At 42.5% G+C, this 26313-nt stretch overlaps 1 protein-coding gene across 1 annotated transcript in view; it reads left to right on the plus strand.

Annotated features, from left to right (window-relative positions):
• Positions 1-575: 575 nt before the first annotated feature.
• Positions 576-26313, plus strand: part of mmp24 (matrix metallopeptidase 24) — a 58222-nt gene continuing 32484 nt past the window's right edge. Inside the window, exons 1-5 of the mRNA XM_047347553.1 lie at positions 576-1037; positions 11156-11304; positions 11456-11572; positions 22554-22653; positions 22870-23074. Coding sequence (XP_047203509.1) covers positions 885-1037; positions 11156-11304; positions 11456-11572; positions 22554-22653; positions 22870-23074 — 724 coding nt within the window. The 5' untranslated portion in view covers positions 576-884. The remainder of the gene's footprint in view (positions 1038-11155; positions 11305-11455; positions 11573-22553; positions 22654-22869; positions 23075-26313) is intronic.

A 26313-nucleotide genomic window follows, 5' to 3' on the forward strand; every position in this document is an offset into this window, starting at 1 on the left:
ATCCATTAACATTTACTTTTCCTTCCCATAGAAAGTACTCCTGGATCAGTGCTTCTTTGTTCTCTTTGTGTCTCTGCTCTGTTCTCTCAAACCTCCAGTCGGTCGTGGCAGATGGCTGCTCACACTGAGCCTGGTTCTGGTTCTGCTGGAGGTTTATTCCTGTTAAAAGGGAGTTTTTCCTCTCCACTGTCGCTACATGCATGCTCAGTATGAGGGATTGCTGCAGATTCAACACCAGTGACTGTCCACTGTCTCTACATGCTCATCCAGGAGGAGTGAATGCTGCAAGTCACTGACTGGATGCAATCTGCTGGGTTTCCTTAGATAGAAAAACTTTTTTATCCAATTTGAATAAATAACTGAATCTGACAGGGAACCTGGATGATTGGACTGAACTGACTTTGTAAAGTGCCTTGAGACGACGTGTGTTGTGAATTGGCGCTATATAGATAAACTGAATTTAATTGAATCAAATTGAATTAAAGGAGGACCACTGATCCAGAAAACTTTAAACAATTAGAGTAAATTTCTCTGTTGCGCCCTCTCTGTTGACGATGCGTTCCTGCAACAACATCCATCATCTTCCTCCTCTCTGTCCCTCCTCCTCCTTCTTCTCCTTCTCCTCCTCACTGGTACCCGGAGCGACAAACCTGCATCAGTGTTTGATTGCAGCTCGAGTCGTGCAGCTGTTACACTGCTCCTGAACTGGTGGACCGAACCGAACCAGCAACATTCTCGCAGCAGAAAAGGGAGGAACCGGGCCAACGTACCGGAATGAAACTCAAGCAAACAAAGCTTTTCCTCCTGTGAGGAGCAGAGCAGGAGCCTGGAAAGCACCGGAGGGAAGCGGAGAAGGTGGAGGGGGAGATCTCGGGGACACAGCCATGGCGACTGGAGGAGGAGGCGGCGGCGGAGGCGGAGGAGTGGTGCGCAGGCGGAGAGCGGGGCTCCCCGGGTTTTGCTGGAAAACCTGCTACTTTCCTATCCTGTTCTGGGTGGTTTCCGTGTGCGGGGAGGAGAAGACCTTCATAGTGGAGGTAAGAGTCCCGCACAGGGAGCTGCGTGTTTTCCACCAACATCTTCCCGCTCCCGACGCGCAGAAAGGAGCGGACTGATGGACTCCTCTGGAAGTTTTCTCTCCTTCCTTCCTACCCAGCCGTATTGAAGGAGCCTTTCTGAGGCAGAGAATAACAAGGAGTCTCTGAGCCGAAGAACTGAAATGTTTCGGACTCAGATTCTGCGCTCAACTCTTTGTTTTATGACGCCGGAGCGGCGCGCAAAGCGACGCGCTCAGCTGCCGCTCCGGCGTCACCACCATCACCACCAAACAGCTTAATTGCTCTTTGAGCCTGATTGTTACCGCTTGTCTGGCAGCTTTATGAAGTCATTCAGGGGATTTTCTCCTGCTGCTGCTGGGTGTTTGTCAGGATGGATGAGCTACAGAAGCTGAGTTAGAAACTGATCATCAGCCTGCGAGGCTGCGGGAAGTCAGGGAGGAGGAAATATCTGTATGTGCACAGACACATGTTGACCACAATCAGCCATCAGCATCAAGGCAGGTTTAAAGTGAGTGTGTGTTGAACAAAGCCCCCCACCCACTCCATCCAGTCCAAATATAGCGCCTCTTCCATAATTCATGGACCGGCTCTGAGTTGGAGCGAAGGAGAAAAACAGCTGAATTCTGTGGAGATGTTAAAGCCAGACTCTCACTGTAATGATCTCTGCCTCAGCAGGGGTTGGGAGGTGTTCAGAACAGGGTATCTGGGTTGTGTAAATGTTCCAGTTCTGGCAGACCGGATCAGTGGCGTTCCTGATTTTCTGTTTTGTTGCTGGTGACACTTTGATTCAGACAAAGAAAGCGCCTGTGGCCGTGCTGAGTGAGCTGTGTGTCGAACAAAGGAGGAGATGTTTCCACAGAGCTGTACAGTCTGAATGTGAACACATCCACTGTGAGACCAGGGGCAGGGCTAAAGAACTGTTTTTAGACAGAAAATGTTCCACCAACAAATGTCACAAAGTTAAAAGCAACACATTGTTGAAGGAACTCCTGAGGGATGCATGAGACAGAGGAGCAGAAAATCTATGGGCCCCATAAGGGTTTTACTCAGGCTGGATAAAGGGCTCAGAATGGGCCATGTTATATGGGGGTAATTAAATGGAAGCCCAGGTGGATACATTATGTTCCAACTGGGTCACAGATGGAACACAGTTCGGTTTATTAACTGGGTTAGACATGGACATCAACCAGTACACCCACATACCCACATAATACACCCATATAGAACCTTAATGTGGGACCCAGCAGGTTTTGTGATCTTTCCCAGTTGAGTCCAGCTGGCTATATTCAAAGCATTGAACAACCCTTCTTACAACCCATATTTTGTTCCAAATTGTACAAACGGTGGCTTGATTGAACAGCTGGTGGTAAACAGCAGTGTAGAGTAGCGGTGCTCCGTGCACGTATGGTCAGGTAGATGACATCACTGCTCCATGAATAAATAACATCCCAACTGGAGCAGCCTCTCTGGGAGCTGACCTTGGTTCTGAAATGGTTTGGTCGGGATGTGAAAACATCTTGCAGGAAATATTCTGTAAAGCAAATTAAAAAAATATGAACACTTTCATTTAGAAGCACTGAGAAAACAAGCTCCTGAAATGCCTGAAAAAAGTTTTTTCCTCACTTACAGGACAGAGAAATTTAACTGAGGGAAAACTTCTGAGTGATGTTTGAGACAGAACCCTGGTTCTTTCTGGGACACTACCCATCCGAACACCGGTTCTTGGTGTATCTGTTACACCTCAGCTGCAGGAAGGATGCAGCTCAGGGGTGGAACCACAGCTGGTTTCTGGGCAGACAAGGAGTAAAACGGGGAGAGCAGATGGAGGAGGAGATGTCGAGCTCTTTGTCTGACTCATTCGTTTGTTAGCCTGTCAACACAATAGTTTGGATTTCCAAAGGTTCTACTCTGAGTTTCTTTGGTCATGTTGTTGTGTACAGCAGTGGAGGTTGCTGATGGACAGAACCAATCATAATGTAAAATCTAAGTTTTTCTTACTGTGTGGATCTTTTCTGACGGATACTGAGATACTAACCCATTTGTGCAAACTTTGTTTAAATTCTGAAATTAAATGTGGAAACATAAAAGTAACAAGGGGCTACAAGTTCTGTTTTAGCAGCTGGTCAGTTCAGATTGTGGAGGACTGAAGATTTGGACTTGTTCTGCAGCCACAGGACCTGAACACTTTGCAGTCATTAAGTAGGCTATGAAGTCCACTAGAGGTCGAAGGTGAGGTTGTCTGAACCATGAGATGACACCAGTTAGAACAGAGACTGCAGAATACCGTGGGATCAAACAGTCTAAAGGTACCAAATCTGCAGTGTCTTGTAATATAACTTTAATAATAAATATTGCAGAGGTAACATGCTATGAGAAATATCCTCTCTCGTGTTTTGTTCTCTGAGGGTGACGTGGCAGCAGTAATGCAGAGCTGCTCAGCAGAAACGATGACTAACAGTCTTTGCTTTAGATTACTGCCATGATGATGGAGGTAATAGGATGAAAGTGTGTATCTAAACCCTTACAAGATGGTTTCAGTCTGTCTTTTTTGCCCTCCCAGCAGGTGAGAAGTTCTCGGAAAGAGGACGGTCAGAGCACGGTTGTAAACACGGCATTAGAACTGAGAAATGGGGTAAAAGAGCCTGCAGCGCTGCACCTACTGAGCCCATAGTGGGCTGTTGTTGTGTGGGTGGGTGTGAATTCACGCCTGCTTTCAGTCAGCTCTGTCCTGATTTTTCATGGCTGGAAATAAACACACATTTGTAATGTTTCAGCGTTTAGATTGACTGCCTTGTTGTCGCTCTCTTCCTCTCTGTTCACACCTCTGTAGTTTTTCTCTCCTCGCTCTCCAGCCATTGTCTTCGTCACTCCCACACTCACTTTGCTGCTCGCTCAGTGAAGCTGCAGCTGGAAATAACGGGAGTTGTCACTGTGGGTTTGATGATGGTATTGTTCTGCCTGAAATCAGCGAACCCCGGACCGACGAGGATGGTTTGTTCTGCTGAACACAATCAACTTAATCTGTTCACTGATTCACATTTTGTGTAAGAACTGTTCCATCTTCTGCCAGTGTTGAAAATATTTGCTTCACCGCCTTTTTTAACTACCGAGTTAGAATCTAAAACAAAATGCAAATGGAAAACAAACGTTATTTGTTATTTGTGCAGATGCACAGTACATATCGAAGACTTTAATAAGATTATTTTCCGTTTTCTACAAAAAAAAACAAATGTGTAAATTAACTCATAAAGAATCATAAGGCAAAATATAACAACAGGTTTTGGCAGACTTACAGAGAAACCTTGACAAACATGTTCATCTGGGCCCCATGTGGGGATGCAGCGGTCAAAGGAATCTGGCCCTCAGTGGGACCCGCAGAGTCACAAAAACAGAGGAACATGTTGGCCCAACATACAGGACCAAACTGGGCTTGCTCAGAGGTTTGGGTGAGTTTGGTCTGCCCATGCTAAGCTGACTTAGATCTCCCAGTGGGTCACAGTACACACACAGAACCTGTGCGGGTCATTGTTTTGGCAGGACCCACTGTGGGTGTAATAGGAATACCTTCAAGTGGATCCAACAGGGTAAAACATGCAGAAGGTCCCACTCACGGTTCCCTTAAAGGGGCCTGAGACTAAATCCTGATGCATAGCTGGAGGTTTTCTGCAAATACAGAAATTGCTCACAAAAATACAGATTTTCTGTGCAAAAGCCTGTTGTCTCATTTTTAATGATGGCACATCTGATGGTGAAGGTACAGTTACATTCAATAAATTAATATACTATTGAAAATGGCCTTTATTTCACTGAATTCACTGAGTGTAGAGATTAGCCACAAACTGATGTATGCAAGCCTTTATTTCTGTTAATGTTTAAACGTCTGTGTACAGAAAGGTCTTATTGTGGTAGATCTACCAGCAGAAGCCCCAGAAGAAAGGCATTAATGCAGAGCCATTGCATGTCCAGGCAGAAGATGTTTATCTCCACAACTCTGTGGAGCATAGTGGAGATCTGAGGATGGAAATGTGAGCACAGTTCTAATTATAAATGAACACCAGGCAGAGCTTTGTCTGTTGTGAGGAACAGCGAGCTCCCTGAGAGCAGCTCAGAAGGATTACGTTTGATCAGAGCGGCTGCACAAGAACAGCAAACCATTTCACACCAAGATGTACATTTAATTATGAAGCTGGTATAGATCCTCCTGCAGGAGCCTTATGATGATCCGGCTGTTTGTCAGAGGATTTTCTCACATGTGATTCAAATTGTTCTTCAAATTCTAATTAAAACATAAAAAATCCCCCCACAAACCTGTTTGTAGCAGAACAGGGTGGGATCTTAACACTGTTCGCTTCCTGTTCATGGAAAACCCAAAGAAAATACACTGAAATTGATAACTGGTCCCAGTGAGTCCAGTGTATTTTACTGGTTGCTGAACTGGATTAAATTACCTGACAGGATTAGCCAACTTGAACACTGATGCAAACCTGAGGCTGTCTTGAATTTTTAAAGAGGTAGTGGTGCTAAAGCTTTCTGACAGTGTCTTCTTTATGTCCCTGCTCTGATTTACTGATGTATGGCAGAGCAGCTGGAAATGTGACGCATCTGTCGACACAGCTGTTCATTGAAACAATCTCAGCAACAACTGGATGATGGAGCATGAATAGTTCAGATGCATTTTGATACTGTCAGAGTGTGCATCCCTGGATAAAACTGCTGATCAGTTCTAAGTATGATGTAACCTGTCTTTATTGCACTTTAAACACAGTCTGAAAATCTCACGTTCACTCATGTTGCACCTCATTTAATCATTTAATCATTTAATCATTTGGATCAAACTGTTTGTTAGGACTTAGCTTATTTTAGTTTAACTTTGCTAGTCTTAGCTTGGTATACTGTTATTTATCTTAGTTTAGCTTAGCTTTTATTAACTTACCTTAACTGAGCTTATCTTGACTTAGTCTAAGCTTTACTTAGTTTACCTTAATTTATTTTAGCTTGACTTTGCTCCGTTTACCCCGGCTTAGTTTAGCTTAGTTTATTTGATGCTAATTTAATTTGTCTTAGTGTAAGGGTTGCTTTAAATTTGTTCAGTTTAACTTGTTTTATGTTAGCTTGGTTCAGTTTGTTCTAGCTGCAAGTGGAGCATAGTTACAGCTCTACCCAACTTAGTTCGTTTTATCTGATCTTAGTTCAGCTTAAAGCAAGTAAATACAGAACTTTTCAGCCTGAGGAGGACAGAACCAACCCTGTTGCAGATATATTTCAGGGATTTAGGGATTCATCCTGAATCTGTGCTGGCCACAGAGATGATGCTGGAACAGTCTTCTAGTGTTCAGTCATTTTAGAGATTAGTTAAGAGTCTGAAAGAGTTTTTCTGAGTTCAGGTCATCCTTCCAAGCAGCTTCTCAGTCAGGAAAGTCAGAGATTCGGTCATGATGTCAGCAGCGCTTGTGTTTGCACTGTTTGAAAGTGAGACTTGGAGCTGCCTCTGTCTGTTAGAGATTTGTAAAACCCCTGCTTTTGAAGAGAAATGTTCCTGCTGAGAGAGGAAGAGGAGCACACAGTGAGCCTGAGCGTGAAGATGTGTGACATGACAGGGATTTCATTTACACTTCCAGATATCATTTCGTTTCATAGATATTTGTTTTCAGCGAGTCGCAGCTCTCTGGTAAACTCTACAGAGGCTGGAGTGAAGCTCTGACTCCCACCTGCTGCTGCAAAGCGAGATGCTGCGACGCTCATCATCATATTCTTCTCTCTCTGAGTTATAATACGGTAGTAAAAAGTCTCACAGACTGGATGGAAACACCTCAGAATCCCCGTTGAGACTCGTCCACCAGAGGGTCAGGTAAATCCCACTCATCCGGTTGCTTACTGTTGGTTGCCGCTGTGTTTTATAGATTATTCCTGCTCTGTGTGACTGTATATGTGACCAGATCCGTCTGACCCACTTTGACATGAGCTGGAAGGAGAAACTCTGATTCATCCAGACTGATTAATCGGATCTTGTTTCTGCTTTGTATCATCCTGAGAAGATAAAGTGTAGAGGTCCTGGCAGTAAATTTCATCAGTGCTGTCTGAAGATCTTCTGCTCTCAGTGAGGGGATCCTCCACAAGCATCAAACTGCATCAGCAGACAGGAGTTCTCCGGTGCAGCAGATTGGCTTCATTAATCACTCGCTCCTCGGCTTCACTGCCTGTTTTCACTTCTGATTGCTGAGATCAAATTGGTTTTTGCAGGAGGAGAAGAAGCTGCAGCGAGTTCACAGCTGGGCGCTCAGTTCTCCTGCTGCTGTCCTTCTAAACATCAGACAAAGAAAAATAATTTAACCGTTGTCTCATCCGGAACTTAGACACACTTAGAAGATCGGTTTCCTTGTGCAAAAACTTTGAAATCTTCTAAAATGATTTCTCGTTGATTTTCTGAGACCTTAAGCTCCCCCATACAGCAGACAATGCAGTTCAAGCTTGATGAGTGCAAATATTTTCGATTTTGACCCAGATATAGTCCAGACTCCTTACTGGAAGCTCCATCTGTTGTCTATTTTTCCTGCTGAGTACAAGGAATGCTGCCACATCAAGGATTTAACCGGAACCAGAAGAACCAGGAGCGTTGTCGGCTGGCCCGATCAGCAGCCTGTGAGCAGACTTCATCATATAGAAACAACAGGTTGTCAGGGTTAAAGCACTGACCTTCATCTCAGAAGTGGAATCATTCACAGTGAGTAACTGGACTACATCAAGTTATGTTTCAAAAATTTGACTGTGGACCAAAACATTTGGGTTTTCCCCAACCAGGAACCCTGGATGACCGGTCAGGTCTTGGCTCTCATCAGGACCTGCAACGCTGCGTTAGGACAAGCGACAGTGCCCTGTTCACTGCACCTCGAGCTGACCTGAAAGGAGGTGTTAAAAAGCCAAGGTGGACTATAAGAGGAGAAGAGAGTCTCACCTGAACAGGATCGGAACAGCAGAGGTGTGGCAGGGTATTCAGAACATTAATTACAGCAGCTGTGATTTCACGACAGCAGACTTCAGTGTGCTTCGTTGCTCGCTTCAAGACACCACCACAACACTCATCTGCTCCTGCTCTGTCCTCAACCCCACCTGTTTCCAGCATCTCCCTACTCACTGTAGAGGAGCCTGACGTAAGGCTGGTGCTCCTGCCAGTGAACCCCAGAAAGATTTGCTGACCAGACGGAGTACCTGACATGTCCTCATCTTCACCAGGATCTTCAGCCTCTCATTGGCACAAGCAGTCATCATCACCTGCCTTCTAAAGTCTGCTACAATCATCCCTGTCATGGAGAAGTCACCCATCACCAGCCTCAATGATCACCGCCCTGTGGCCCTCACACTGGAAATCATGAAGTCCCCATTAGACCGGGTCCCTGGCACATCAAAGACTCAGCCCCCTCCAGCAGCATGGGCTTTGTGAGACAGACTTCACCTCCAGGAGGAACATCATGGCCTTGAAGATTAGATCTGGACCTCACTGGTTTGAATCTGGACCATATGTGCTAATGAGAGCAGTCGTTCATGTCCAAGTCTCCTGCTGCACTATGAACAGAATACAAGAATAATAACAAACTAAACCTAAGGAAAGAACTAAAGCACCACCTGGGAAACAATGACCAGAAGCAAGATCCAGAACACACCTTGAACTTAATCAGGAGCAGAGAAAAAACCCACGCCCTCAAATCATGATGGATGTATTGTATTATTATTAGTTTTTACCTCAGCTTTGACCCTTTAGCTCAGTTATTAAACTTGATAAATAAAAATGGTAAAATCTTCATTAAAACAACTCTACTTATAGATCAATGATCTATGGAGATCTGTGGATCTCGGTGCTGGAAACCTGATGATGTTGTTGGTTGGAAGTGAAGGTTTATGGACCTGACCCGGCTGGGAGAGGTTTCCACGCTCTGAATTATTAATGATGAGCTGTAGAGAGAAGCTCTTCCTCCCTCCTCGTTACCTCTCCAAACACATCTTCCTCTGATCTCTGCCGCTCTGTCTCTCCTTCAACCACCCCTTTTCATCCCTTCCTCCCGCCTCTTGATTCTGGAGGAAAAACTCTCAGCTGCTCTTTGGGAGATCTTCTGTTGGTTTCTGATCCAACTCTCTGTTGCAGCACTTCACTGAACTGCCTGACCTGCAGGACCTCATGGAGCAGAATAAAGAATAACCGTATTTGTGTTGAGTGGATCTGAGACGTGGATTTATTGAGATTTTAGAGTTTATGAAGATTTTTAGAGCTGAGAGCATAATGTGTCTTTGTGTTTTGTGACTGAGGTGAAAACCTGAATTAATGCAAGAAGATCAGAAGAAGGATGGTTTCTTAGTGTGCAGTCCAAATATTGTTATAGTAATAACTTAATAAACCTGCTGTATGACTCCATACACAAATAATCAACTGGGAAACAGAGACTTTATCTTCAGACCAGGAAAGTTCAAGCTTTCTCAATGATTTGACCTGTTTTTTATCACTGCTTGTTTATGTTTCTCATTATTTCTCAGTGTTAGTCTCACAGTCTGCATGGAGGTCATCATTCACATTTTCTTTAATGCTTAGATCAGTTTACCTTCTGTGTTAACAGAAGAAAGGGATTCTTTACTGGCTGGAATTGTGATACCCAGCCAGTTTCTGAGTTTTGTGTTTTTGTTTAGTACAGCTGGTCTGGTTCTCTTCCTTCTGTGTCTTGTCTTGTTAATTGGTCTAACTTCCTCTGTCTCCCTGCAGTCTGACCCACACCTGTTCCTCTGATTACCTGGTCCCTCTATTCATTGGTTAACCCTGCTTTCCGTTTTGTATTTAAGCTCCTTAGTAGCCAGTGTTTCCCGCTGGTTCCTTGTTCTTTGATATCCTGTGCTGCACCTCGTTATGCCTGGTTACTACCAGTTCTGGTCTGGTTCTGGTTTCGGTTACTCCTGTTTTTCCTGCCTGGTTCTGTGAGTGAGGAAATATTAAACTCAACTTACCTTCATTCACCTTGCTCCTGGCCTCTTCTCTGCATGTTGGTCCTACCTCCAAAACCAAAACATGACAGGAATGTTTCACAGAAAACAACTTTACAAACTAGCAGTATCAGCTGCTTCATTCAGGTCATGGACTCCAATTTATTAGGATTTTATATTGGATTGCAAAACTAATATCAATAAACCGTCAATATTACAACTTTTTTAATGGTAACTAATAATTAGGTCTTCTAACGGAATGACTGCATGGAAGGAGAAGAATATTCAAACAAATAATCTGATGCTAAAGGTCCTCCGTGGCTACGAGTTGGGCTTCACAGAACATTGAAGAGTCTTCAAAGAACTGTGTATCCATGGGAAAGACGGTCATCCTTTTCATTCGTTGCTTCGAATCATTTCTTAGCCCTCTGAAGGTCCCATCACAGCATTTCAGTCAGACTGAGGTCTGGAATTTGACTAGGCCATTACAGCACCTTGATTCTTTTCTTTTCAGCCTGTTGTAGGTCTGCTGCTGTAACTGTCATCATTGTTCTGTTGATGACCCAGTGTGGACCAAGCTTCAACTGTCAGAGGAGATCATGGTCCACTTAATGGGCTGCAAAGAGCCCAGATTATCAGCCCCCCACCACCGTGCTCAACAGCTGGTACTGGGTGTTGAGATTCTGAGTTTTCCTTTCTCCAGACATGGTGCATTATGGTCGAACATCTCTACTTTGGTCTCATCTGTCCCAGAAGTCTTGTTCTTCATCCAGATGCAGCTTTGTAAACATAAGTCCTGCTACCATCTTGATTTTAGAGAGAGAGGACTTTCTCCTTGAACACTTCATAGCAGCCATACTGGTTCAGTGTTTTCCTAATTGCCCTGTTATGACCTTTAACCTTTAACCTGCTAACTGAGGCCTGTAGAGTCTGAGATGGAGCTCCTTACACTCTGAACTTGGGCTGAATGTTTTTCACTTGGGAAGAATCTTTCTCTCTGTGGAATGATGGACCTCAGATGGTTTGGAGATTACCTTATAACCCTTCCCAGATTGAAGGGCAGCAACAGTTGCTTCAACTTGCCAAATTAACTGATATTTTTCCATGATTTCTCTCCTTTTTCTTCTCTCTGACAGACGTGGCTGAAAACCTACGGCTACCTGCTGCCTCATGATGTTCGGACGTCTGATCTGCGGCAGGAAAAAGCCATGCAGTCCGCCGTGGCTGCCATGCAGCGTTTCTATGGGATCCCTGTTACTGGAATCCTGGATGAGACGACAATAGAGTGAGTCACTGACTGTTTGTGTCGCATAAAATATTAAAACTTTTTTTAACTCAAATATTAAATCAGGAATGAGATACTCTGGCTAAAAGTAACTGTTTTAAAATTATTTGTTTATTTGAATTATTGTGAGAAAGCTGTGCTTTGTATCCAGGTGGATGAGAAGGCCTCGTTGTGGCGTTCCTGATCATCCTCACACCAGCCGTCGGCAGAGGAACAAACGTTACGCCCTGACGGGACAGAAATGGAGGGATAAGAGGATCACCTACAGGTACTTCATCCTGCCATCCTCTCCCAGACTGCCTGCCTCTGTCTGAACTTGGCCTAAGTTAAATTAGTGTGTCCCAGGGTACCCTGAATGCACCGTCTCCACCCACCTCTCTCTGCCTGTATATTCGCTGGGGTTTCTCTGGTTGCTGAGCACGTACAGTAAAACCATCGGGTTGGTGCTGTAAAAACGCCTCTAATGCAGATTAGAAAACTCCCAGGAGACGCTGAACACATTCCAGCTCCGGTTGCTTTTGCCCACATTGTCCTCCATCCAGAAACTGAACATCCAGCTGAATCTGTTGTTAAAGTTTAGATTCTGATCCAGAATGTTGAAAACACATGATCCGGTAAACACAACCCAGACGTTTTCATTCTGGTTCTTGTTGTCATCTTGCTTTGGCTGTTTGGTATTTCTTTGTTATTAAACTGTAATGCCTTGTTCAATATTAAACTTATTTATGTAACACATTTGAAATGAACCGAGGCGTGCTTAACAGGTCGGCCATGAATTGAGTTTTATTGAACTGGAATTACTTGGATAAAATAGTCTGTATTCATCTGGAATATTGTGTTTGGAATAATATAGATTTAAACTGGATTAAGTTGGACTAAACCGGTTCAGATTATTCTAAACTAAACTTAAACATGGAAATAAGAGGGTTGAGTTGCAACCCAGACTGATTAAATTGTACTGCATCTAATAACTTCCTTACTTTTGCTGTGAACGGGAGTTGCATTGATATTCATGTCTTTGTGTTTAAGATTTGAATGTTTGAAACTGGGGGCTGCATGGTGGTGCAGTTGGTAGCACTGTTGCCTTGTAGCAAGAAAGTCCTGGGTTTGAGTTTGCATGTTCTCACCGGGTACTCCGGTTTCCTCCCACAGCCCAAAAACATATTAGGTTAACTGTTCTCTAAATTGCCCTGAATGAGTGTGCACATGGTTGTTTGTCCTGTATGTCTCTGTGTTGCCATGTCCAGGGTGTACCCGGCCTCTCGCCCATAGACTGCTGGAGATCTTGCATGGGTTCTCTCCGGGTACTCTGTCTTCCTAACACCGTCCAATAACATAATGTTAGGTTAACTGCCCTTTCCGAATTGTCCTCAGGTGTGTGTGTCATGGTGGTTTGTCCTGTGATGGACTGGTGACCTGTCCAGCGTTGACCCCACCTCTCACCCAATGACTGCTGGAGATAAACACCAGCCTCCCCTGCGACCCCTCATATGGGTTTAGACAAAGAATGGATGTATTTAGTGCTGATTGTTGGTCTATACTATTATTACCATGCTCAACCTTCATCACTTCAAATATACATGTGCCCCTTTTCCACTGGCTCGATTTGGCCCGGCTCCGCTCCACTTGGCTGCCTTTGCGAAAGTTTCTGTTACTGTTTTTTCCGTACCAATACCCACTTTCTTGATTCCTGCTTCTAAGCGGGTCCGACCGGGTCTGAGTTGGGACGACATGTGACGTGAATAGACTGCTGTCCACTGATTGGCTGCTGGACCAGGAGAAATGAGAAGGTTTTTCCAAGAGGCAGTTCAGGGAGAAGGTAATAAAACTAAGAGCAACTACAATAATATTAAGGACCACAATGGCTAGAGCGGGTCAAACCAAATATAATTTTACTATTTACTAATCATAAACCAAAAGAAAAAGGAAACATCGGCTTTCTGAATTACGCAGGTAGGGGGCGCTGTATTTAATAACATCCTAAACCAGCTGATCACACATAAAATCAGCTGTTCAGTCACACAAACATTTCCCCCAAAACACACAAAAAACCACCATGAAACAGCGTGTTTGGTTCTGACATTTATTGACGGTCCTTCAGAGAACCAGCATCTGCAGGAGGAGGGAGCAGGCAGAGAGCAGCTGCCAGTAATCAGACTGTCTGCATCGGATCAAACGGGAGGAAGACCCGCTGAATCCATGGACCACGAAGATCCAACATCCAGCCTTAAACTAACTTCACCGCTGTCAGAAGTCTGTGGTTCTGGGCTTTAAAGTTCTGGTCTTCGTTATTGCCATGGCTGAGACATAAACTTCCTCATAAAGCCCAAAATGTTGCAAACTTTGGAGCTTCACCATCCAGACAGCAGCGTCTCTCCTCTCTGATTCTCCTGGGGAAGGTTCAGATTATCAAGCAGCTTCTTTTCATCTAAATGCTGCATAAACCTTTAAGAAGATAAGCAGCACAGGTGAAGCAGAGCCTTTTAGTGGAGGTTTGGTCTGTGCAATAAGGAGGAAACAGTGTGGCTCCACTAAACTTTATTCTTTATGTATTTATTAGAAATGAGCCAAAAAGAAATCTGGACAATGAATTTCTTGCTGACTGGACTCTAGCATTTTTACCCGATTCTCTTACCTTTTATTAAGCCTTCATATTAAACTTTAAATGAATCTGAGCTGCTATTAGTGAATAAGGTAACTGATGAGCTATTTAAGCCCTGCACATTTACTCACTGTAATGATGTGGGCCGGTGATTTAGCAAAGAGAAAGCCTGCTAGGGAAAAAAGCCCAGCCCAGTGGGACCAACACCAGGCTTTTAGTGCTGTGAAGCAGACCAGACTGAGGCAAATAAATGCTTTCCATCCTTTTTAAAAGAACTGTAGCTCCCCACAGCCAGCAGCACTCATGCAGTGTGCAGTGTTTGGTTTGACCAATAATGGGCTAAGCCCCTCACCCCTTCATCCTCTGCACCAATGCTGGTAGCACTCGTACATCTATTTTCAAAAGACAATCTCTGGATCTGATGCTGAGCACATGCACTAAGCTTCTCTGGTCGACCATGGTGAGGCCTGTTCTGAGTGGAAACTGTCCTGTATGTTCTTGGTCACCATGCTGCAGTTTTAGGGCAACAAATCTTTATTTCAGGTCCTCAGAGAGTTCTTTGCCATGAGGAGCCATGCTGAACTTCCAGTGACCAGAATGAAAGTGACAACACTAAATCCAACACACCTGCCCCCATTCACACCTGAGACCTTTAACAATAACAAGTCACATGACACCAGGGAGGAAAAATGGCTAATTGGGTCCAAATGTTGATGATTCCCTTAGGGGTGTACTCACTTTTGTAAGCTACAGTATGAACAAAATGAACTCTCATTGGACCGCATCATAAACTTCCTCTCTCCTACATCCATCCATCCTCCTCCTCCTCCTCTGCCCCTCCACACCATCCCACTCAGAGCTTCATCGAGTTAATGTAAATTACAGACTTCCCACGGGACACTGAAGGCATCCCGACTGCGATGCTTCCCACTCTGCAGCATTACATAAAACCCACAGAGTGAGCTCACATCCCGATCTGGTTACTCTTCATCGAATGTGGGTCTCCTCCTCATGTTTCTCCTCCTGTCAGCCCAAACAGTCCTGATGTCAGTTCTGTTCCCAATCCTGCTGGCATCGATCGTTTTAAACCCGATTGGTCGTCTTCTCAGGCGCCAAAGCCCGTCTCCTAAAAACGATGGGTTACATGAGGCTAATCTGCATTTGCTAACAGTTTGGAGGAGGCTGGCTGGATCAGATTCAGGTTTAGTATTTATTTCCACCTGCTGAGTTTTGTTCCAGTTTCTCCTTTATGCACCGGTTCCTGTGGGAGTGTTTTGATGGTGGTTCTTCTTCGTGGAGCAACATCTGTGAGGGTTTATCTAGTGATGTTCCCACGCTGTCTGAAGATGGAAATATGATAAATCCCACTTTGTGTTCTGTAAAATCCAACATTCAGCGGCTGAGGGAGCTCCGAGTGCAGCAAATGAATAAAGAAATGAGATAAAACATTGTTTTCATTTGACAACATGAGCTCAGCAGAGACATGACATGGAGGAACAAACCAGATCCAGTTGGTCAGAACACAGATAATTACAACTCAACACTAACTGAGCCTAGAATCTGACTTCAGAGGCAAACAAACAAACATGCTGCAAAAGACAAAGATGACAATAGTTTGCATTTTATTAGTCCAGGGTCTGCAGCTTTTACATTCAAAGAGCCATTTCTGTCCTCAGTCCAGCTTAATAAAACCCGTTTGGACCCACTAATATTTCCGGACCAGTTGAAAAAAGATAACTTTGAGTTTTTGATAAATATCTACTACAAGAAATGTGTTGCCATTTTTAAAGAACCATCATTTTATTTCTATTTTTGCAGTATAAAATTAAGAAAAACATTACATTTTTGAAAGAGAGAATGGATATGCTTTCTATTATGGGATGTTGATATTTGTGGAAATGTAAAAAAAAAAAAAAAACCCACATAGTTTCCAACCTGATGGAAAGAATAGCAGATCTAAGAAATATTCTCGGTACTTTTAGTGTCATTCATGAATTTATTCCATGAAAAACTACTGAAATCTGCATTAAATATTATATCTATATTTTTTTAAATATCAGTTGGTTCTTTATCATTCAAGCCAAAGTTATTAAGAGCCATGACGGAAGGTCCAAAGAACCACCAGTAGCACCGAAGCCGCAGGTTGCAAACCCTGGTCTCAGGAAAACGTCAGACGGACCCAGAAGAGAAATATTTTGGAAACGTTTGATGGGACTGAAGATGATCTTTCAGAGACGTTCAAGTTGAAGCTAAAAATGTCAGTGTTTCAGCTTATTTGAATCATCTTGAATCAAATTTGAGATTTTATTAATGATTTGTGCCCACAGTAAAACATAAGCCATGGTGAGAACTTCCTGAAGATGAATGGGGACTTTCTAGAATTTCTGGAGATTTTTATGATGATGTTCTGGTCCATTTTTGGCCTGAAGCGGCAACAGTTTTCTGACTTAGCAATAAAGTGTTTTACATTCAGCATGAAGAGCTCGAGATCTGTGGAAAGTACCAGAAATTCTGCTATTTGGATTCATAATTGAGACATACCAGTAAAACTGTTAAGGTTGTTGGAAATTCACAACTGCCTGAACCACAACATTTATTGTTTTTCTAAATATGGCGCCCCAATGTGGCCTTGGCAACATCTGCTAACTGGCTATCGACAAAATATCTCCTGGATGTTATATAAACACGACGCTCTTCCCCAGCACTCCCCTACCAGCTGTGTGCTGTTGGGACCCACAGCCATGAGTTCAACAGGAAATACCGTACGGACTTTTCTGGAACTTTCAAAATAAATTGCATTAACCTACTTCCGGCATAACTTAGGAATTGGGGGTAACAGCGAACTTCCCATAATGCCACTGTCCACATAAAACCCCCACTTCCCCCACAAGTCTTTTTCTACCATCCGGACTCTGTGCGAGACAGCGTGCTAATGTCTCTTTGCTGGCAAAAAGACATAAACTCTTCGAAATGAATCCAAGGGTGTCATAAGATCACGCGATCATATGCACAAGTTAAGTACTGATGAATTACTGTTGAAAGAATCCCGTATTCATTCATAAAGAGAGGAGATTAAGGTATAAGCCTTGCTTTACTTTCTCTCTGAGGCCTGCAGAAGCAAACTGTGTTCCAGAGGATTCCCCGTAGAGACGCTGTCTCTACAAAGCCGAGTGGAGCAGTTTTTCCCGGGTCTGAAAGGAGGACAACAGGAGCCTCATCACCATGGTAACGTGCTGTTTGGTCAGCGGACAGAACGAACCACCCAGCCACAGCTCTGGAGGTTAGCTGGAAGCTAACCGTTTGTTGACTGTGGACGTTTCTTCAAACTTCATCGTTGCCCGGACAACGTTCCTCAACACGTTCATACGAGGTTTGATGTTTGGACAGAATAATAGAGAAAGATTTAGATTGAAATGATCTGAACGTTTTTCATTTTATGAAGTTTGGTTTTGTTTGTTTGCAGCAAGAAGGTCCTGGGTTCGATTCCCGGCCTGGGGTCTTTCTGCATGGAGTTTGCATGTTCTCCCCGTGCATGTGTGGGTTCTCACCGGGTACTCCGGCTTCCTCCCACAGTCCAAAGACATGCCTGTTAGGTTAATTGGTCAATCTAAATTGACCTTAGGTGTATGAATGAGTGTGTGCATGGTTGTTTGTGTGTTGCCCTGCGATGGACTGGCGATCTGTCCAGGGTGACCCCGCCTCTCGCCCATAGACTGCTGGAGATAGGCGCCAGCTCCCCCGCGACCCACTATGGAATAAGCGGTAGAAAATGACTGACTGACTGGTTTTGTTTGTGTGTTTTTAAAGTTAAGACAAACTTTATTTAAAGGGTGATTTTAAGCACAGAAGATCGGCCATAACGCGCCGTCCGCGCTTATGCATTTTAACCCTTTTATTGACAGTATTTTAAAGGTATGTGTTTGATTCTGGTGCTAAGCTATCAGCTTCCTTTGTTAGCTTCAACTGCTAACAGGTAAGAACACGTGCTTCCTGCTAGGGAACATTTAACAGAAAGGTTGTTAGTTTTCAAGCTAGTAAATAATAGTCCCTAAACATTATTTTACTAAATCTGATAACTAAGTAAACACCATTAAGCCCCATTTCTCCAGAAAGATTTGGTTCTTAAATAATATTTCCTTGAATATTTTACTATTTCCTTAATAATATTTCTTCAAATATTATTTTAATAAATAAAGGCAGCTAATGAGACACCATTGAGAATTAGTCATCCGGAAGGTTGGTTTTATTCAGCAGATCATTATTTAAAATATTATTTTATTAAAATAATATTTTATCTAATCTTGCATTGTGAATGGTTGTCTAAACGTTTGCTTATTATTGTCTAAGTTGGTTCCAAGACTAATTTAACTTCATTTTCAGATTCTTCAAGATAATCCTTGGTTCTCAAACATAAACATTGCATGGTAATGTTGCATCACTCTTGTAAGAGCCATATGATTGAAATAAGTAATTATTGATGTGGCAGGAGCACATGGCTTTGACACTTGGGTGGTGGGTGTGTCGAGGTGGGCATGACTGTCACTAAGGTATGAATGGGAGCCATACTGGCGCGCTGGTTTTTGTATGTATGAGGAAGTGGGTGCGTTGGTGGTGGTCGTAATTTCTGTTGACCGTGACATGACCTCGTTGTATGGTTTAGCCTGGTTAGTATGTGTCAGTCTTGTAAAGAGAAGTATGGCAGTTAAAGTAGAATAAATTGATGGTTGCAACATACAAGAAGCGGTCTGGAGAGTATTTGAAGCACACGTCTGACAGTCGAAATTCACCGAGTGTGGTCCTCTACAACATCGTTAGTTTGCCGCACAATTAACTCTTTAGGTCATAATTATCAATCATCTTTAATCAACTTGTTTATATTGTACATAGTCCATTAGTCTTCATTATTCTTTCATTCTGCTTGGTAGTTTAGTTGGATTGTTTTAGCAAAGTAAAGAGTTTGTTGATTGAAATATGTTTGACTTTTAGTTGACTTATTTTTGTTAATAAATTCTTGTATTTTAAGAAATTGTGTGAATTTATTCCATATATGTGCAGAGTTTATGCTGTTCAATAATGTCAGAGCTCATCTCACACCTTTCTATTTTGTCCTGATACCATCACCTTACTGGGCTGGTTTTCACAGGACAACCCTTAACAGACCCAAATATTATTTGATAAAATATTAATATTAAATATTAAATAATATATTCAGATTCATAATCACAATGGTGCTGAAAGGACTATGCGGCCGATTGATAAAACTTCCACCTCTCTTCTCAAGGACAATGGTGCTTCTATCAGTGTTGAGAGTCTAATTCTTGCAAACACACTCAGACTTATATATATTCACACCCTCCAGATTCCACCGTATCCTTGCTGAATCTTTACTTATGTGTGTGTTGATTACCCCTGCTGAGGTTTTTTGTGCTATTTCAGACTCTATTCTGCTAAGAATAGAGTCTGAAATGTGATTTTTTTTTCCTATCTTACTTTACCTAAATGTGTGATTTCATTACTTTTCATGGATTTTCAGATTTCTCAGAAGGATTACCAGCAAAAACCAAATATTATTCGTAATTTGGACTTCAGCTGCTCTTACACCAATGACCCAGCTTTCTTAGTTAGACTACAATGAACTGTTATTACTTAGTTCAACCTCAGCACCAGTAAAAGCAATATATTATTAGCACCTGAAAATGTGGATTAAAGCTGTTTTGTACCAGTGACTCAGCTTCACTAGTTAGAATTCAGTGGAATGATGAGACTATTAGATTTCTCAGAAGGATTGTAATATCATTTGATTTGTTTTTCTGTGTCTGTATCTGTTTATTTTCTTTGTGATTGTATGTACAGCGCTTTGAGTGTCTTGTTACTGAAAAGCGCTTTATAAATAAACTTACCTTACATTACCTTACCTTACATTACCTTACCTTGTGGCATCTTCCTGTCGTTTGTGGGTTTATAGGTATCGCTCTCAGTAGAACTTCTCAGAATGCAAAGTTTTGATGTTCAGCTTTATGGGAATCCTGATCTGGCAAAAAAAAAACACCTACAGGAAAAGTTTTCTACCTGAACCGAGGCAGGTAATTTATGTGGGAATTAAGAGCTCAATGCAACGTTCTGTAGGGAAACTTTAAAATGTGACAATAGAACTAAACAGGTCTCCCGGCTGCGACAGAACTATGCTGTTTGGGAACTTGAAGGTTTCTCCTGCAGCTACAGTGGAAAGAAAAGTGGACCAAACCAGAACTTTATGTCAGCTGTAATGAGGTACATGGTTGCTCCACACTGAACGGAAAGATTCACCTGACATAATATCACTGGTTCTGGAGAAAAATCAGCTGAGGTCCAAATCCAGCTGCTTGCACCATTCAACCAGTCCAAAACACTGCAGAGCATGGGCTGGGACAACATACTGGTTCCGTCCTGATGAATCCCTCTGACCCAGAGAGGATTCCCCAACAGCTGAATTTACGGTGCATTCAAGTACATCTGGTCTAAATATTAAAGCGACTCCAAAGTGATTGAAACTTTGTTTTATTTTGAATGTTAGAAGGTTTCTGCTCTCTACGGGTCGATGGATCCTGAAGCCCACCAGGCTCCACAGTTAGATGGGATGTTTGGAGGTACTTGATAACAATGTTTATGCTCCGTCTTTCTGAAGCACGTGATATTTATCTGTGGAAGATGTCATAATAACAACATTTACTCACTGTAATATGATTAAATCCAGCAAACATGGCCCACTATGCTGATGAAATCAATTAATTATTGATGAATTATAAATCAAACACCTACAACACACCTGTTGACTGTAAAACAGATACAAGTTGATTTCCTGCTGTGGGCGTGGCTTATGGTTCATGCTGGTAAACACCTGCCTACCTGTGCAGGTACTCCTACCTTTTTTAATAACACATCTCTAGTTTCCTCTAAACAAGCATCCTTGTTTTTCCTGCTTTGACTCCCAGGCTTCTTCTTCCAGGTTGAATGGCAGTTTTATCATTTATAAACAAGGAATCTTAATTTGTGACAAAAAATGGTTAATTTTCCACCACCGATGGTTTTATGAGCGATGCGATGATGGTACCAGTGGACCTGTGTGTCAGGTTCTGAGCTTGATCTCAGGTTGGACTTTTTTTATTTCCAGCCTTGTCTCCTGGACATGCATGCCCAGTTTAGACGTTGTTAAAACATATTTTGTTAAACCCATCCCAGACGGAAGCTTCCTGCTATAACTCTGACCTGGAACATCTCCAGCCTGCAGAGAATCCTGGTTCATGAGGAATGGACCTGATTTTCACCAGATTTTGCTCCATTAATCAGATGGAAGCAGCAGTCTGCTCTCTGAGGTGAAAGAAGTTCCTCAACTTCTTTAATTAGATTTGAGGTGGACCATTGTTCTGATCGTTTCAGTCAGGTTTTCTCCATCTCAGCCCTCAACAATAGATCTGCTCGCTGTTCCAAACTTCACCAGATGTTTCTGTGCCAGGTGTATGTGCTTCTGCTGAGCTCTTCATGTGAAACTGTTTATTTCTATCATTTATGTTTCTGCATGTGTCAGAACACAAGCCAGACCGGTGGGAAAAAGATCGTCTTTTCCTGCAGCATCTTTACTCTTTCTCTCCTTTTTCTACCTCTCTCCTCCTTTTATCCGTCTCCACCTACATTGTTTTTCCGAACCTCCTTTTCTCGCTGCACCGTTTGCTCATCTGGGCCGGCTCATTCAAAGAGCGACACAAAAGGTTTAAAAACAAATGAGCTATCAAAGAACGCCACATGAAAACGTTTCTGCAGATCTGCAGGTGAGATGATCGATAAAACAGCCTGAATAGATATGGATGACACGTCTCCTCTCCTGCAATTACTGTGTAACGACCTTTCTGCCTCATTTATCTGCATCTGAGCGAGCATCAGGCTGCACATTACCTGAGCTGCTGCTTCAGCTGGAAAACATCAGCAAACATCAGATCAGGAAGAAATAATTTGACTCAAAAAAACAGATTTGGATCATAATTTTACCTTCTGCACTGCTATTTTATCTTTAACCTTTTCTGAGATTGTATGTTTTTTAATTTATGTTATTTTAATACTACAATTATCTGTTCTGCAAAATTCTGCCATAAGATTTTTCTATGAAATTTGTTTTGCTAAAAAGTTTCTTTTCTTAGGATTTTATTTTCATTTTATTTTGTTTTATTTTATTTCAACCCTCTTTTCTGAACACTGGTGGCAAATTGCAAGTCTGATGTTTTTATTCACAATTTATGGTGGATATGACAATGATATAGGCAGGCTTATAATTTTGTTTTATTTCATAATTGTTTCCCCTCTTTTTCCTACTTGAATTTTGTTTCATATATATGTTTATTTATCTTAACTATTTTTGTCAGACTGGTTGCCAAACATTTTATTCACAGATTGCTGTTTTCATCCTTTTGTTAACCTCATGTAGGTTTATTTATTTTATTATATTTTAGGTCTTTTGTCATCTAAGGCTGCTTTTTATTTATCCTTCACGAGTAAACTTTGAGCTGTTAATGCTGCCTGTTTGTTCCTCTGCAGAGCTCCCGTTCCTTTGACTGGTCCATTAGCAGAGTGAACTGACTCCTGTAATGAAAAATCAAGCATCTCTTCTTTTCCACAGAATATCAAACTACACCCCCAAAGTGGGGGAGAAGGACACCCACAGAGCGATCCGACAAGCCTTCAACGTGTGGCAGGCAGTCACTCCGCTCTCCTTCCAGGTCAGAAACTTCACATGTTCACTAAAGTTCTCCTCAGCCACATCTACACACATGTACATGTTGAGATTTCTTGAATTGTTCACTGAATGAATGATGTAAATAAAGGACCATTCAGGGATTTCTCAGAAATATCCCTGCTGTTTCCTGCATGGCTGAACGACTACACCACTCAGAGCTGCAGGAACAGTTTAGTTTTCCTCCCTCTGATCCACACAGGAGGTCCCAAATTCAGATGTGGAGAATGACGGGAAAGACGCAGACATCATCATCTTCTTCGCCTCTGGTTTCCATGGTGACAGCTCTCCATTTGATGGGGAAGGGGGCTTCCTGGCCCACGCCTACTTCCCGGGCGCCGGCATCGGAGGAGACACCCATTTTGACTCTGACGAGCCGTGGACGCTCGGAAACGCCAACCATGATGGTGAGGAGAGTCGCCTTTTAATCGACAATAACAAACTACAGAGATCTAAAACTCACCTAAATCCACTGAAATATGACTCCATTCAGCTTATTTAATTCAGGGAGCATCAAGCCTGATGTTTTTTCATGAGTTTGAGCTTTTATGGTTTAAACCCGAGTGATCAAACTGAATCACATTCCTTGTCATATAATAATAAGACACCTCAGAAAATGATGGGAACAACCTCAGTTGGATGTAAACTAAAACTTCCTGTGTTTTTGTCACCCTTAGATGGAAATGCTCATTGGTCTGAGCGCTGAGAAGCAAAAAATGCACGTGAATCAGCTAAGGGGCACTTTAATTCTCACTGAAAAACGAAAAAGGTTTCGGATCAGCAGATTAACTCCTAACAAGACCGGTTTGATGTTTCTTAAGGTGGACAAGCTGGAGACAATCACACATGTTCATAAATAGCTGTGTAAAGTTGCGCATAACTGTGGCAGCTTTGGTCGGCCTCATCCAGATGTTGTTCTGATATAGAAAGTTCCCCTAAACTGTGGCTCTCATTTGCAGCGAGGGGATGATTTCTGAATGTAATCAGAGCTATGGACTGCACCCATACTGCCATAAGGGCCCCATCTGTACATGAATATGCTTTAGTGAATAGAAATTTAATTCAATAAATGTGCAACCTATTTGTGCTGCGCAAATGTGTCTCACAAATGCAATGGCACGATGGCTTCCTCAGCTATAGATCTAAGCTTCTGATGAGACAAGCTGTCAGCTCCACATTGCATGAGAAATGGAGCACAGATATCCCTGTGCTGAAGGAGATCTTCCTCTTCTTCTGTCTCACTTTGATGAATGATTGTTCCAGGTTGCCTCGGCTTGAATAACGCACACGTCGATACAGAGACGGAGAGCAGGGAGTGCAATCTGTTTTCAGAGATTAGCTCTAAAGAGAAATAGTTCTGACAGCAAAAATCTCAGACTGCAGCCGGTCTGAGGAGGTTTCTGCTCCTCAGACCATCTCAGCAGCTGTTACACCCACCACATGTTTAAAATCTGGCTTAATACACGTTCCTTTTTATCATGTCCAGATACCTAGAAGAAACCTCTACTTTGTTTTTCTGCAAGGTGTCCACTGCATGCAGCGGCCTTCAGAAGTTTCCATCCACCTATTAGTTGCATTAATGTAATTAATTTATTGAAAACATTGTTTTCCAGAGTGGAATCACTGTACAACAAACAGCTGCAATGATTTTTAAAAACAGCTGGATGTAATAGTTTAAATTTAAAGGGGACCTGTTATGCAAAATTCACTCTTTGACCATTTTTATACTATTTGGGTATCTAATGCTTCTACAAACAGTCCAAACGCAAAAAACAAACATTCAGGTGTTTTTTGGATATAAATGAATGTTGTATTTTTTCTAGAAAACGCGCGGTTTCAAAAGCTGTGTAATTGTGACGTCACATTTACACTGGCACCTAGCAACGTTACCTGAGTCCCGCCCCTGACTAGCAGCTGAAGCGGAGCTCCACCCACTTGATTTCCAGTAGAGGACCATGTCTCGCCAGCTGGTTTTACCTTAGATGTTCTGTTGTTGGCTGCAAAGACCCACATGTGTCCATGCATGTTCTGTCGGATAACAGAGATTCGTGGCTTTATTTTATTTTTGAGTTCAATGTTTCAGCCACATTGCTGAAGACAGAACTAGTTTACGTGAATCATTTCACCACGAACTGCTTTGAAAACTCACATCAGAACATGTCAGGATTTGCTGAAAGAAAAAATGGCTGCAATAAAGCCCACATCATCAGCAACGTGATCAAACATCTCCACTTAGGCTTCATCTGTCCAGAAGACATTGTCCCAGAAGTATTGTCTTTTATTCAAATGCAGCTTTGCAAACCTAAGTCCTGCAGCCATCTTGTGTCTAGAGAGAATGGCTTTCTCCTTTCGAGCGGCCATACAGTGTTTTTCTAATTATCCTGTCATGACCTTTAACCTTTAACCTGCTTAACAAGGCCTGTAGAGTCTGAAATGGAGCTCTTGGGTTCACACTCTGACATTGGGCTGAATCTGATGGGACATCGACTTCTGGGAAGATTGGAAGCTGTCTGAGATGTTTTCCACTTGGGAAGAATCTTTCTCTCTGTTGGATGATGGACTTCAGATACTCTGTAGAGGATCTTACAACTCTTTCCAGATTGATGGACAGAAACAGTTGCATCTCTAGGGTCATTGCTGATGTCTTTCTATCTTGACATTGTGTTAACACACACCAGAAGAGCAAATTGGCTGAACCTCTGTTTTTATAGCTGTGTTCAACACTGATGACGATTAGTTCATTAATATATCTGATCAGCAGCACTTTTTCTCCTTAATCCTTTGGAAACAGCAAGTGGACCTAGTAAATATGCAGAACCATCACACAATTGGTAAATAAAAAGAGTAATCAATTTGTTGTGTGTTTTGAAGACTTGAGATTACACTTTAATAAAGTAAGATCATTCTTATTATGTCCTCAAAAAGTCCCACAAGACTTCCCACATTTGAGGTGCATCACTTGAAGTTGAAGTCAGGGTGAGATAAATATGAAGAGATTGAATTTCTGTAACTGCAGCAGAGACCCAGTTCTTCCTCAAGGTTCTGCTAAAAGTTCAGAGTCACAGTTATTGAGTTTTTATGACTTATGGAAACTGGAGCTCATAACGTCTTCCTTGTAAAGTGTTGAATGAGTAAAATATTTAAATATGTTCTCAGACAGCCGTCTGAGAAGTGTTTTTCTTTAAAATACCTTCAGTCTGCAAATGCTCTCTCTCACACAAACACACCTAGACACAACACACACACACACACAAACACACAGACGTTCATGGTGTAATTAAATAAAGATTGTGAGCAGATAGTGAGGCGTGAACCTGATTTATGCTATCAGCTTCAGAAGGACGGCGTGAGGACAAACAGGACACATTTTCACTCAAATTAAAACTTCACGTTCTCACCCGAGTCTGGTGATGGTCTGTTAGTAACCTGCTGACACCTGCAGGACACAACTGAGGACACAACGGCCCACCGGAGCTTCTAAAAGAACCAGCAGAATTCACAAAACCAACTTTTCTGGTTCCTGTTTCCCGCCGCTCTCACCATGGAGGAAGATTCATACCTCCGTTCATTTGTAGAGTTTACTCTCCAGATCCGCAACAAGAGTGAAACGCATCCCTGAACATTAGGCTGAGATCAGAAACGAGAG

The sequence above is a fragment of the Girardinichthys multiradiatus genome, chromosome 20 (genome assembly GCF_021462225.1).
Source record: "Girardinichthys multiradiatus isolate DD_20200921_A chromosome 20, DD_fGirMul_XY1, whole genome shotgun sequence".
Classification (NCBI taxonomy): Eukaryota; Metazoa; Chordata; class Actinopteri; order Cyprinodontiformes; family Goodeidae; genus Girardinichthys; species Girardinichthys multiradiatus.